General features: G+C 51.5%; 1 protein-coding gene across 1 annotated transcript in view; it reads left to right on the top strand.

Moving 5' to 3' along the window:
• Nucleotides 1-10661, top strand: part of cog7 (component of oligomeric golgi complex 7) — a 52802-nt gene extending 42141 nt beyond the window's left edge. The window contains exons 14-18 of the mRNA XM_070901453.1: nt 842-982; nt 2399-2482; nt 4038-4152; nt 7390-7533; nt 8448-10661. Coding sequence (XP_070757554.1) covers nt 842-982; nt 2399-2482; nt 4038-4152; nt 7390-7533; nt 8448-8614 — 651 coding nt within the window. The 3' untranslated portion in view covers nt 8615-10661. The remainder of the gene's footprint in view (nt 1-841; nt 983-2398; nt 2483-4037; nt 4153-7389; nt 7534-8447) is intronic.
• The last annotated feature ends 3105 nt before the right edge of the window (nt 10662-13766 follow it).

The raw sequence follows: 13766 nt of genomic DNA on the forward strand, positions 1-13766 counted from the left end.
GGTCCCTGTGGTTAAGGTCCAGTGCACCGGTCCCTGTGGTTAAGGGTCGAGTGCACCGGTCCCTGTGGTTAAGGTCCAGTGCACCAGTCCCTGTGGTTAAGGTCCAGTGCACCAGTCCCTGTGGTTAAGGTCCAGTGCACCAGTCCCTGTGGTTAAGGTCCAGTGCACCAGTCCCTGTGGTTAAGGTCCAGTGCACCGGTCCCTGTGGTTAAGGTCCAGTGCACCGGTCCCTGTGGTTAAGATCCAGTGCACCGGTCCCTGTGGTTAAGGTCCAGTGCACCGGTCCCTGTGGTTAAGGGTCGAGTGCACCGGTCCCTGTGGTTAAGGTCCAGTGCACCAGTCCCTGTGGTTAAGGGTCGAGTGCACCGGTCCCTGTGGTTAAGGTCCAGTGCACCGGTCCCTGTGGTTAAGGGTCGAGTGCACCGGTCCCTGTGGTTAAGGTCCAGTGCACCGGTCCCTGTGGTTAAGGTCCAGTGCACCAGTCCCTGTGGTTAAGGTCCAGTGCACCGGTCCCTGTGGTTAAGGTCCAGTGCACCGGTCCCTGTGGTTAAGGTCCAGTGCACCGGTCCCTGTGGTTAAGGTCCAGTGCACCGGTCCCTGTGGTTAAGGTCCAGTGCACCGGTCCCTGTGGTTAAGGTCCAGTGCACCGGTCCCTGTGGTTAAGGTCCAGTGCACCGGTCCCTGTGGTTAAGGTCCAGTGCACCGGTCCCTGTGGTTAAGGTCCAGTGCACCGGTCCCTGTGGTTAAGGTCCAGTGCACCGGTCCCTGTGGTTAAGGTCCAGTGCACCGGTCCCTGTGGTTAAGGGTTTGTTGCCAAAATTATTTTCCTTCTGCTTTGCAGGAAAAGGGAACAGGAACCAATAACCTGCTGTCGGAGCCTCGCTCGGCGCTGATCCGGCTCAACCAGCAAGCACATCAGCTCGCTTTCGACTCTGTGTTCCTCCGCATCAAGCAGCAGCTTGCACAGGTGCCCAGGATAGAGGTGAGGCTGGGGGGGGGTGGGTGCGGTCGTTTAGTCCATCGGAGCTCATCTCTCACTCCTGTGCGCGGGATAACCGGCTGTGTGGATGGTGGAGGAGCGGCTGGGTGGGGAGTGGATCGGGGATGGGGGAAAGGCTGGGTGTAGTATTAATTCAGCTGCTTCGCACTGTCGGGCTCAGCAACTCCTTGATTGAGCTAAAAGCAGAAGGTGCTGGGAACACTCAGCAGGTCAGGCAGCGCCTGTGGAGAGAGAAACCGGGTTAACGGCACTGAAATTCCAGTTGGAGGCTTCCTTCGGACAATCGCCTCCAACCCGACATTTCTCTACGAATGTACCTGGTGGTCCCGGATCCTGGTCGGCGGCCTTCTCTCCCCGCGCTTTGTAGCGCGTCCACATCTTGTAAATACGGACAGAGAAGCTGAAGTCACATGGGCCTGGGACAGCCAATCACGGTGCAGTATTCTCATTGACAGTAATGGGAACTCCGATTGTGCGAGTTTCCATTACTGAGAATAACCCCCTAAAACACCCAAACACAACATCATAAATTAAAAAAAACACACATATTTAAAATTAATTGAAAATAAAGTTAATTTAAATGTTTTAGAAAAAATATATATTTGGGGGATTTAAAAAAAAAAAAGTGTTTTAATAGGGCTTAAAATAAACTTACCTTAGTGGACGGAGTTTTTACTATAACAATGTGTATTTAAAGTAGGCTATGCACCTGTTTTTACCAGGCGTACGAGTTTGAAGGGCAAGGTTTGGGCAAATAGCCCAATCTCTCCCAGGCGCGGATGTCCTTCTCCCAGGGATACGGAGGATCTGTTAAGAGATATCGTGACAGATTGGAAAAGCCGGTATTCTGTGCGTGCGCATCGCGTCCTGAGAACCGGCTTTTGCGAGGCCTCGCCGGGTCTGTGCGTATTCCGTGATTTCAGGGCCAATGTTTCAGGTCGATGACCTTTCGTCCGGTTCATTTGCCCTCTAGCCCTGCTTTCCTTCCCTGCAGTAATCAAAAAAGGATGTTGCGATAAAGGATTTGGTGGTTGAAATAACATTGACGTTCTTAAAAAGGTCACAAGAAAGGAGGTGAAGGAAGAGTTGCTGACCAATTGGTTGGTTGCAGATCAGTAGATCGAGTTTCTGAAGGAGCAGGCAGAAGGGTCGGTCGGTGTTTGTGATGAAATTAGGAATTTCCACTTCAAACACTTCCTGATGTCTCAATCTCCGAGTGGGTGCTTAACGATGGATTTCTAATCAGGATTACATTTGACCAGCCAAAAACCAAAATGTTTGTTCCTGCACGTGTGCAAATGTTTGTGTTGGTGCCACAATGACTCTGGTTTGTACCAATGCTCCATTACTCTGTCCTGTTTACACTGGCCCTTGTGCTTTCTCCAATCCTCTGCATAGACCTGGAACACAGGAACAATGGGAGAGACACTGACTGAGGATCTCCCAACATTCAGCCTCGCTCCGCTGGAATACATCAGCAATGTAAGTGTCTCATTTTCTCGAGAAGCAGTCTTGTGTTTTTTTTAACTAGTATTGTACCATTTCTCTCTCGTTTCTTCACTCACTCTGACCGGGTGAGTTATTTATTATTCATTCTCGGCATGTAGGCGCTGCTGGCCAGGCCGGCATTTATTGCCCATCCCTAATTGCCTCTTGAGAAGGTGGTGGTGAGCCGCTGACTTGAACCGCTGCAGACCGTGTGGTGAAGGTGCTCCCACAGTGCTGTTAGGGAGGGAGTTCCAGGATTGTGACCCAGCGATGAGGAAGGAACGGCCGATATATTTCCAAGTCAGGATGGTGTGTGACTGGGAGGGGAACGTGGAGGTGGTGGTGTTCCCATGCGCCTGCTGCCCTTGTCCTTCTAGGTCACGGGTTTGGGAGGTGCTGCCGAAGAAGCCTTGGTGCGTTGCTGCAATGCATCTTGTGGATCGTGCAGTTTGGAAACTGAGCTTTGAAGGGGGTTGGAAGAATAGGCCAGGGTGGAAGCAGCTACCTACTGCTTCTAGTGACTACCTCCAGGAACTCGAGTGCAGTGTTCCTGATGTAAGGTGGGAGGTGGAAAGGCAAAACAGGAATGCTAGAAGCACACAGCAGACCAATCAGCACCTGAAGGGGATGCAACAAGCTTTTCAGGTGGGATTGGAGTTCGGGTGGGGGGGGGGAGGGGTTATATCGACCTTTCTCTTTCAGACGCGGATCTACCTGCAGTTAATTTTCAGTGTTAATGTGCTCAGAATCTTTACATGGACAGGAAACTCCCAAGTTAAAGCCGACTCGCAGTGTCTCTCGAAGCTGGCTATTGATGTGTCTCTTCCTCACCACCTCGATCCCCGCGCAACTCGACACAGCCGCCCAGTAACCATAGCGATCAGGAGTGCGCTCCTTGCCTGATTGTCCCCTCCCTGGCCTGGGGGTGCTGAGGCTAACTGTAGCACCCCTATTGAGTGAGATCGGGTCACTCAGCACAGGGCTGTAAATGGGACCTTCTGCTCCGTGTAACTCAATGACTCACTGACCATGCCGTTCCCCATTACAGACTGCTTTTGTGTGTGTGTCTCCGTCTGTCTGTGTGTGTGTGTCTCTCCGTCTGTCTGTGTGTGTGTCTCTCCGTCTGTCTGTGTGTGTGTCTCTCCGTCTGTCTGTGTATGTGTGTCTCCGTCTGTCTGTGTGTGTGTGTCTCCGTCTGTCTGTGTGTGTGTCTCTCCGTCTGTCTGTGTGTGTGTGTGTGTGTGTGTCTCCGTCTGTCTGTGTGTGTGTGTCTCCGTCTGTCTGTGTGTGTGTGTCTCCGTCTGTCTGTGTGTATGTGTGTGTGTCCGTCTGTCTGTGTGTATGTGTGTGTGTGTGTGTGTGTCTCCGTCTGTCTGTGTGTGTGTGTCTCTGTGTAACCCCTGTCCTTGCTTAGACTTTGAGAAGATGTGAATTGGCATTTGCCACATCACTAGGACACGGATTGGGGGGAGCGGGCATGAAAAATATTTTGTCATCACCAAGGCTGCGCCATTAGGTCTCATTGCTTGTGGGTTGGGTCTGTTCACAGATTGGCCAGTACATCATGTCCCTGCCTCTGCACCTGGAGCCCTTTGTGACACAGGAAGACCCAGCACTGGAGCTGGCACTGCATTCCGGGAAGCTGCCCTACCCTCCAGAACAAGGTAAGGGGGATCGGCATTTAATGTGGGGCAGACAGGAGTGCTCGGGGAATGTGTGGGGTCCTGGTGTAGGGAGGGTGGGATACAGTGGGAGCGAGCTGCAGGGTGTTGGGGCTGGGCGGGCGGTGCGATCTGGATGGGCTGCGAGGGGGCAGGCGGGAGCTCCGGGGGGGGGAGCGGGGGGACAACGCGGGCAGACAAGTGGGTGGGGGCGGGAGTTACGGGAGGGCAGGAGCTGCGGGCGAGCTCTGTGACGATATGGGAGGACAAAGAAAGAAACTAAATGACAAGAAATGCAAGTTTAAACGTAGACGTTGAGGAGGTGAAGTTTCTTTTAACGAATCAGTGGGCGAGCGAGGGCCTGTTTGTGTCTGTAATTCGACCTGCTGGCTAATATGTCAGTGCATGACGTCGCTGTGGTGTATGTAGCACACAAATCACTGACTCCACACGGTCTGGTGGTGTTCTAACTGCTGTGACCTTCGTCCTTTATTGTTCAGCTTCAGAGTGCCTCTCCGGTGTGGTGGTCAGCCTTTTATACTGCCTCTTGCAGGTACTACCAGGTCTCCCACCACAGCGCCCTCTCTGGTGTACCATTGTGCTTATATTACATTTAAGGTACCAGGACGATACACACATCAATACATAACAGTCGCAGCTTGCTGTTTCTGAGAATGTGATTTGTGAGGGACATGCTAACAATGATACCGGTGCTTAGAGGTTTAAATTAGATGGACAGGTTACATAAATATGGCTTTTGTTCCCTTGAGTGTAGAAGGTTGAGGGGTGATCCAATCGAGATGTTTAATATGTTAAAAGGACTCGATGGGATAGATGGAGAGAAGTGATTTCCTCTGGTGGAGGAATCGAGAACAACGACGACATCATAAAATTAGAGCTCGGCCATTTCGGAATGAAATCAGGAAGCACTTTACACACAAAGGGCAGTGGAAATTTGGAACTCCCTCCACCAAAGGCCTGTGGATGCTGGAGGTCAATTGAAGCTTGCTGGAAGGAGATGGATAGATTTTCCTTGGGTAACACTTCGCAAACTTGCCGTTGTATTTGACCCTGCAATGAGCTTCCGACCACATATCCGCGCCAGCACTAAGATCCTATTTCCACCTCCGTAACATCGCCCAACTCCACCCCTGTCTCAGCTCATCCGCTGCTGAAACTCTCATCCGTGCCTTTGTTCCTTTTAGACTTGATTTTTGCAGCGTGCTCCTGGCCGGCCTCCCATCTTTCACCCTCCATAAACTTTAGCTCATCCAAAACTCGGCTGCCCCGTGTCCTAACTCGCACCGAGTCCCACTCACCCATCACCCCTGTGCTTGCTGACCCGTGTCCTAACTCGCACCGAGTCCCGCTCACCCATCACCCCTGTGCTCGCTGACCTACATTGGCTCCCGGTTAAGCAACGCCTCGACTTTAAAATTCTCATCCTTGTTTTCAAATCCCTCCATGACCTCGCCCCCTCCCTATCTCTGTAACCTCCTCTGGTGCGGCACCCCTCCGAGATCTCTGCGCTCCTCCAATTCTGGCCTCTTGTGCAGCTCCAATTTTCATCTCTGCACCATTGACAGCCGTGCATTCAGCTGCCTCAGCCCTTAACTCTGGACTCCCTGCCAAAACCTCTCTGCCTCTCTACCTCTCTCGCCTCTAAGACACTCTTTAAAACCTACCTGTGCCCTAATATCTCGTGTCTTGGCGTCAAATTTTGTTTGATAATGCTCCTGTGAAGTGCCTTAGGACGTGTTATTATGTTACAGGCGTTATATAAATGCAGGTTGTTGTTGTAGGGCTATCATGGGATGTGAAGCAAAGGCGGGTGATTGGTGTTGAGGAACAGACACATGATCTAATTGAATGGAGGAGCAGGCTCGAGGGGCAGAATGGTGGCCTCCTTGTTCCTATGTAAAACAACCAGGCTTCTGTTTCTTTGTACCCTGACTGCCTGATCATGTGTACATCTTCAGCATCGACACAATATCCAGATCAGAGCGGAGGATATAGGGTCCCCATGAGTAACCTCTTTGCAGCCTCCCAATACTCAAAGGCTAGGCCTGTATCCACGAGTACTACTTAAAAGGGGCCTTGGGTATTATTCAGGGGCTTGAGTTTGACTCTAATCCTGACCATATGGAAATCCTTAACTGCAACAAACTTTAAGATAGTCTCCACCGAGTTCCTAATTTCACAAATACAACAGCAGCTTGCATTTTGTTAGCACCTTTTAACGGACAAAAAACACCCAAAGGCACTTCACAGAAATAATAATAAGGAACGGAAGCCAAGCCTTTGAGGAGAGGTGAGTGAGGGTCGATGGAAAAGATGGGTTGGAGCAGAGTTTTTGAAGAACATGGACGAGAGAGGCAGAGGTGTTTAGGGAGGGAGTCCGAGTGAGTTGGGCCGAGGCCGAAACTCCCCCACTGATGGTGGGGCGAGGAGTGGGGGGGGCACAGTAACTCAGTTGTAAAATGAATGCGAGGCTGGAGAATGTTGTAGAGGTAGAGAGGAGCAGGGCTGTAGGGGGGAACTGAAGACTAGGCTGAGGATTTTAAATTGGATGCATTTGGGAGGCGGGGAGCAAGAACCCAGGGTAGGTCAGTGAGGTGAGTGAAGGGTGAGGGAGGGGTCAGTGAGGTGGTGGGTGAGGGGGGAGTTGGTGAGGTGATGGGTGAGAGTGGGGTTGGTGAGGTGAAGGAAGGGTGAGGGAGGGGTCAGTGAGGTGATGGGTGAGGGGGGAGTTGGTGGGGTGAGGGTGGGGTTGGTGAGGGGAGGGGTCGGTGAGGTGATGGGTGAGGGAGGGGTCAGTGAGGTGAGGGAAGAGTGAGGGGGGTCAGTGAGGTGATGGGTGAGGGGGGGGTTGGTGAGGTGAAGGAAGGGTGAGGGAGGGGTCAGTGAGGTGATGGGTGAGGTGGGGGGTTGGTGAGGTGAGGGAAGGGTGAGGGGGTCAGTGAGGTGATGAGTGAGCGGGGGACTGGGTACAATTACACAAGTTCTGGAGAAGTTAAAGTTTATGGAGGATATTGACGGAAGGCCAAGGGGGAACGGTTGGAGTGATGGGGTCTGGAGCGGCCAGGGTTATGGAGAAGGGACTGCTGGTAGTTCAGCACTCATTAGCAATAAATGAAGAGTGGGTAAAGCTGTAAAATGGCGTGGGGATTTTCGGTTTGGGCTCATTTACAGATGGGGTTTGTCTGTCGGCTTACCTTGAATGCTTGGAATCTCTCGCAGGGGATGAGCTGCCAGAGCTGGACAACATGGCTGATTATTGGCTGGGCTCCATTGCCAGGGCAACAATGCATACTTACTGCGAATCCATTCTGCAGATCCCAGAGCTCACCCCACACGCAACCAAACAACTCGCCACAGATATCGGTAGGTGTAACATAAGCTGGGAGAAGTATTTGTGTATCATTGACCTTCCTATGGCCAGTAGTAGAATCATCGAACCTTAAAGCGCAGGAGGCCAATCGGCCTATTGTGCCTTTGCCTGCTCTTTAAATTGGTGATCCAATCTCCTGGTCTTCACCACCGCTCTGTAAAGGAAAGTTTCTCTGAACTTTCATTTCTCCTAATCATCAAAAATCCCATTTGTTACACTCCTCCTCCACCCAATATCCTGACTGTACTGGAAACAAGAACCATTCTTACCCATGACCTTAGAATTGTTGAGCTCCTCACCACCGCCAGTCTCCTATTCACCGACAATCATTTACAACCCAAGGTTGGTGTGACAATAGGAATGGTACCACGATGGTAAAGTTACTGCACCAGGGATCCAGAGGCCGAGACTAATGATCGGGAGACAAGGGTTTGAATCCCAACACAGCTGGTGACTTCAAATTCAGTTAATTAAATAAATCTGGGATTTAAAAAGCCAGTGTCAGTAATGGTGACCGTGAAACTACCAGATTGCCGTAAAACCCCATCTGGTTCACTAATGTCCTTTAGGGAAGGAAATCTGCCATCCTTACCCAGTCTAGCCGATATGTGACTCCAGACACATGGCAATGTGGTTGACTTAACTGCCCTCTGAAATGGCCCAACGAGACCCTCCGTTGTCAAGAAGGTGTCTCACTACCACCTTCTCGAGGGCATTTAGGGATGGGCAATAAATGCTAGCGACGCCCACATCCCATGAATAAAAATCAACTTAACCACAACCTCTCCATTTAGGCCATCTTCTCTCCTCTTTTCACCTTGAAGCTGTTCTGCGCTGGGTGCTGCTGTTGTTGGGCGAGCTTTGCGATGGAGTTCTTAACGGAAGGTTGCGTTTCTTCCGTTCCCAGATTACCTCAGCAATGTCATGGACGCTCTGGGCCTGCAGCCTTCCCGTACTCTGCAACAGATCCTGACAGCCCTGAAAGCAAAGCCCGAGGTCTTCCGGCAGGCAGTGAAGGGCCTCCCCCGGAGATTGACCAGTGCCATCACAACCATGAGGAACATCCATTACTGACTGGCCCTCCTGCTCACACAGCGATGGTGCCAATACACTGTTCGACTGTTCGCAGACAAAGTCTGTCCTTCATTCTGGTGCTCGAGGGGTGTTCTACTTCTGATTGGCTGGCGGAGCAACTGCTGAGAGTGATCCATCCTCCTGCTGGGATGCACCGTGTTCGCCTGTCGGAAGGTTCAGGTGGTGGTTCTCTGATAGTTATAGACACCGAGTACCTGTCCCAGCCTCGATTCGCAGTCCCAGCCCCCCGCCCCCACTCACTATCCAGGGACCCCCCCCCAATGATAGTTATAGGCACCGTGTACCTGTCCCAGCCTCGATTCGCAGTCCCAGTCCCCCGCCCCCACTCACTATCCAGGGACCCCCCCCCAATGATAGTTATAGGCACCGAGTACCTGTCCCAGCCTCGATTCGCAGTCCCAGCCCCCCGCCCCCACTCACTATCCAGGGACCCCCCCCCAATGCTGGAAGTTCTCTGATAGTTATAGGCACCGAGTACCTGCCCCAGCCTCGATTCGCAGTCCCCCCCGTTCTCTCTTCCACGCCCCCCCTCCCCCCCCCCCCCCCCCTGCTCACTATCCAGGCACCCCCGCCCACTGCTCACCCTGGCACCGTCAAAACCTCCTGTGGGGGTGGGGAGGGGGGGTGTGGAACCGGCATGACAGGGAATAACTGAACGTTGAAGGAATGTTCAGGAAGGAGTTTGTGACGTTGTGTGAAGTCACCGCCTCGCACGGGACTGCAGTGACCCGAGTCGCCTCGCTCGCTGAGACAAGGAGGAAGTTACAGAGGCTGAACCCATGGCCCCGGGCCTCCCCACCGAGGCTGATCAAAAGAGTCGCATTGAGGGAGATTCCACACCCACATCGGACCACGGTGGGACGAGCCTGCGTGATTCTGTAAGGAGTTGAATACTCGCGGGTCAGCCGCACGGTGTAACTGGCTGAGGTTTGCATGGGCTGCGATCGTTGGTGATGGATGGTGGGGGGTTCTCGGGCGTTTTATATTCTTATGTGTTTTCTTTTTTGTTGAATCAATTATTGTGATGTGTTAAGTGGAACTATTTCAGAGCTGACCTTTGTCTCCCAGTGTCGGCAGCTTGTTGTGGGATCATGTCCTGGTTCCCCACAGTGTGAATTCCTGGCCTCTGCTTTGACAGAGGGAGTGCTGAGGCAGCCAGGCACTAACGGAAAGACACCCCAAAACACTTCAGTTAATGAATTGGGTGCAAGCTGGGGCTTCAGTGGGTTGTACTCCTTGAGTCAGAAGGTTCAAGTCCCACTCCAGAGACTAGACTGACACTCCAGTGCAGTGCCGAGGGAGTGCTGCACTGTCGGAGGTGCCGTCTTTTGGGTGAGACGTTAAACCGAGGTCCTGTCTGCTGACTCAGGCAGATGTAAACGATCCCGTGGCACTATTTCAAAGAAGAGCAGGGGAGTTCTCCCCGGTGTCCTGGGGCCAATATTAATCTCTCAACTAACATCACTAAAACATTATCTGGTCATTATCACATTGCTGTTCTGGGAGCTTGCTGTGCGCAAATTGGCTGCTGCGTTTCTTACATTACAACAGCGACTACACTCCAAAAGTACTTCATTGGCTGTAAAGCGCTTTGGTACGTCCTGAGGTCGTGAACGGCGCTATAGAAATGCAAGTCTTTCTTTCTCCCTTATTGTGGGTCACCAGCTGCTGGAGTTGAAGATTCTATCTTCATTCCCTCTGGGTATTCTCACATCAAATGCCTTTCAACCAACCAATCCTGACTCTTCATTTCTTTAACCTTAGCGTCTATTTATGATTTATTGCCCCCTCAGCTCAGTCTTAGTGTCTCCACAGATAATTGAGGAAATTTCTGTTCCTTGCAAAGTATCTCTCCCTCCCCTCTCCCCCGCACCCCGCCATCCACTCCGTATCTGTGCTGCTGATTGAATTGTAAAAAGCTGACCTTTTGTATACTATTCCCCGCTGGCAAATCTCTGTCTACCCTGTTTATGAAATTGATAAAAAATTATTCTAAAATAAAAATACCGGCGACGTGATTCCAAAATATGTTGTCTCCCTGTGCTTCCGATCTCCCATGGAAAGGTTTTATCGATTATACTGACTCCTGGTTTCGATACCTGCTCCCTGCCACTGATGCACGAATCATAGAAAATTACTGAAGGAGGCCATTCGGCCCATCGTGTCTGTGCCCGTTAAGAGAAAAGACAAGAGAAAGCTCGCTTGACAGTTGTCTTTTCTCTCTGCCACCAAGCTCTGAGTGGCTGTCTCCCTTCTACTCTCTCACACACTTCATCTCCCGCACTCTCGCTCTCACACACTCTCTCGCACTCCCTCTCTCGCTCCCTCGCTCTCGCTCGCTCTCTCGCACTCTCACTCACTCACTCTCTCTCTCTCTCTGACACTCCCTGCATCTAGAGAGCAGCACCTGAACTAAGGCTCCATAACTTTTCATGCCTATTGTATTCTTTTCGGCTCTGGGTCTGTACCTGCCCTGGGAGTGTTTGATGGGACAGTGCAGAGGGAGCTTTACTCTGTATCTAACCCCCTGTACCTGCCCTGGGAGTGTTTGATGGGACAGTATAGAGGAAGCTTTACTCTGTATCTAACCCCCTGTACCTGCCCTGGGAGTGTTTGATGGGACAGTGTAGAGGGAGCTTTACTCTGTATCTAACCCCGTGCTGTACCTGCCCTGGGAGTGTTTGATGGGACAGTGTAGAGGGAGCTTTACTCTGTATCTAACCCCCTGTACCTGCCCTGGGAGTGTTTGATGGGACAGTGTAGAGGGAGCTTTACTCTGTATCTAACCCCGTGCTGTACCTGCCCTGGGAGTGTTTGATGGGACAGTGTAGAGGGAGTTTTACTCTGTATCTAACCCCCTGTACCTGCCCTGGGAGTGTTTGATGGGACAGTGTAGAGGGAGCTTTACTCTGTATATAACCCCGTGCTGTACCTGCCCTGGGAGTGTTTGATGGGACAGTGTATAGGGAGCTTTACTCTGTATATAACCCCATGCTGTACCTGCCCTGGGAGTGTTTGATGGGGCAGTGTCATGGGAGCTGGTGTCAGCCAGTCACTGCAAAAGCTAAAGACCGTAGCTCTATTTTCTACCTACAACTTGTTTTTAAATCATCCTCAAATGTTCCTCCCCACATGTCAGGATGGTGTTTTTACCTTGCTGGTGTACGGCCCAGGCACCCTCCACTACTAGGTTCCATCCAGATTCTGGGCGGTCCTCGTCAGAAGGCTATGTAGCTGTGTGGGAAATCTTAGTGATTGTAAGAGGGATTCTTACAGGGATTGACAGGGAGGATGTTTCCCCAGGTTGGGGAGTTTCGAACCAGGGGTCACAGTCTCAGGATAAGGGGTCGGCCATTTAGGACTGAGATGAGGTGAAACTTCTTCACTCAGAGGGTTATGAATCTTTGGGATTCTCTGCCCCAGAGAGCTGTGGAGGCTCGAGTATATTCGAGATCGATAGATTTTTGAATATTACGGGAATCAAAGGATATGGGGACAGTGCAGGGAAGTGGAGTTGAGACCAAGATCAGATCAGCCAGGATCTCATTGAATGGTGGAGCAGGCTCGAGGGGCCGAATGGCTGACTCCTGCTCCTAATTCTTATGTTCTTAAATCGTATCCGTGCCCGATCCTGCCCTCATCCAACATCCACACACACGTGTTCCAACAGAGGTGGCTGGAAAAGAGGCTAGGAGTTGATTATCCCCTCCCGATTTACCATGTGGAGCGGGCGGTAACCAGTTAACTCACAGCAGGGCGGGTGACCAAACCCTGGGACCATCCTGGTCCGTATACTGCTGCTACAGCTCACTGAGCAAACCGGGAACATAAGAAACAGGAGCAGGAGTCGGCCATTTTGCCCCTCGAGCCTGCTCCGCCATTCAATACGATCATGGCTGATCTGATCTTGGCCTCAGCTCCACTTCCCTGCCCGCTCCCCATAACCCTTGACTCCCTTATCGCTCAAAAATCTGTCTATCTCCGCCTTAAATATATTCAATGAGTGAGGGAAGCACTCCCACTCTTGGTAACTGAATAATAAATAGCTCGTCTCCTGATGATATATTTTGCCGACATCCAGCATAGAATGATATAGCACAGAAGGAGGCCATTCTGCTCATTGTGCCCGTGCTGGCTCTTTGAAAGAGCGATCCCATTAGTCGCACTCCCGCAGCTCTTTCCTTGTCGGCCTGGAAGTTTTTTTTTTGCAATTATTCAAGTTATTATTGAATCTGCTTCCGTCACCCTTTTAGGCAGCACATTCCAGATCACAGCAACTCGCTGGGTAAAGAAAATTCTCCCCATTGCACACACCACCCCCCCCCCCCCGGTTCTTTTGCCAATGATGTAAAATCTGTGTCCTCTGGTTAACGACCCTCCTGCCAGTGGACACAGTGTAAACCCGTTGCATGGCCTGCTTGCTTTCTTCCAGCCCAGCTGTTGGGAGCAGTGCGCGATATTCCAGCTGTGCAGGCAGCTTCCTGACTCGGCTTCTCTCTCAACCACCGAGAAGCAGCCAGACACAATTGACTGGGCGGCTGTGCTATGCACAGCGATAATTACACCTACCTTCCTTCACAGCCTCACTGTCAGTTCACAGACGCAGAATAGCTCCAGACCTGTTGCAAGGACTTTGAGCCCAAGTCCTGGCCAGCTGGATCCAGGTGAAACCTGTACTCAGTCAGCCTTTAGTGTAATTGTCGGTGGGGTGTTATCCTTTTGGTGTTCCTTCTGCCTGAGGGTGGAGAGGATGTATTGCCACCTTTTGTTAATGAAACCATCTCTTTCAGGTTGAATGACTGCAGAAAAGGCTCTGTCAGCTGTGGGAACGCAGGCTACTGCCAAGCCCAAAATGTGTAGCAGCAACATGATTAAGTCTCTTATTAGCGACCTGATACAATTTCGATCGTATCCAACATGGGTCCATGTGAAGACTACTGCCAACATAGGAGTGGTGGGTCAAATTATCTCCTCCTGTGCTACAAATCCTTCGGTTAATTTAAATTCACTCTCAGGATGTGGGTATTGCTGACGAGACCGGCATTTGTTGCCCATCGCCAGTTGGCGTGAGCAGGTGGTTTGATGCAACTGAAGGGCTTGCTAGGCCACTTTACCCTGTATCTAACCCCCT

The sequence above is a fragment of the Pristiophorus japonicus genome, chromosome 15, assembly GCF_044704955.1.
Source record: "Pristiophorus japonicus isolate sPriJap1 chromosome 15, sPriJap1.hap1, whole genome shotgun sequence".
NCBI lineage: Eukaryota > Metazoa > Chordata > Chondrichthyes > Pristiophoridae > Pristiophorus > Pristiophorus japonicus.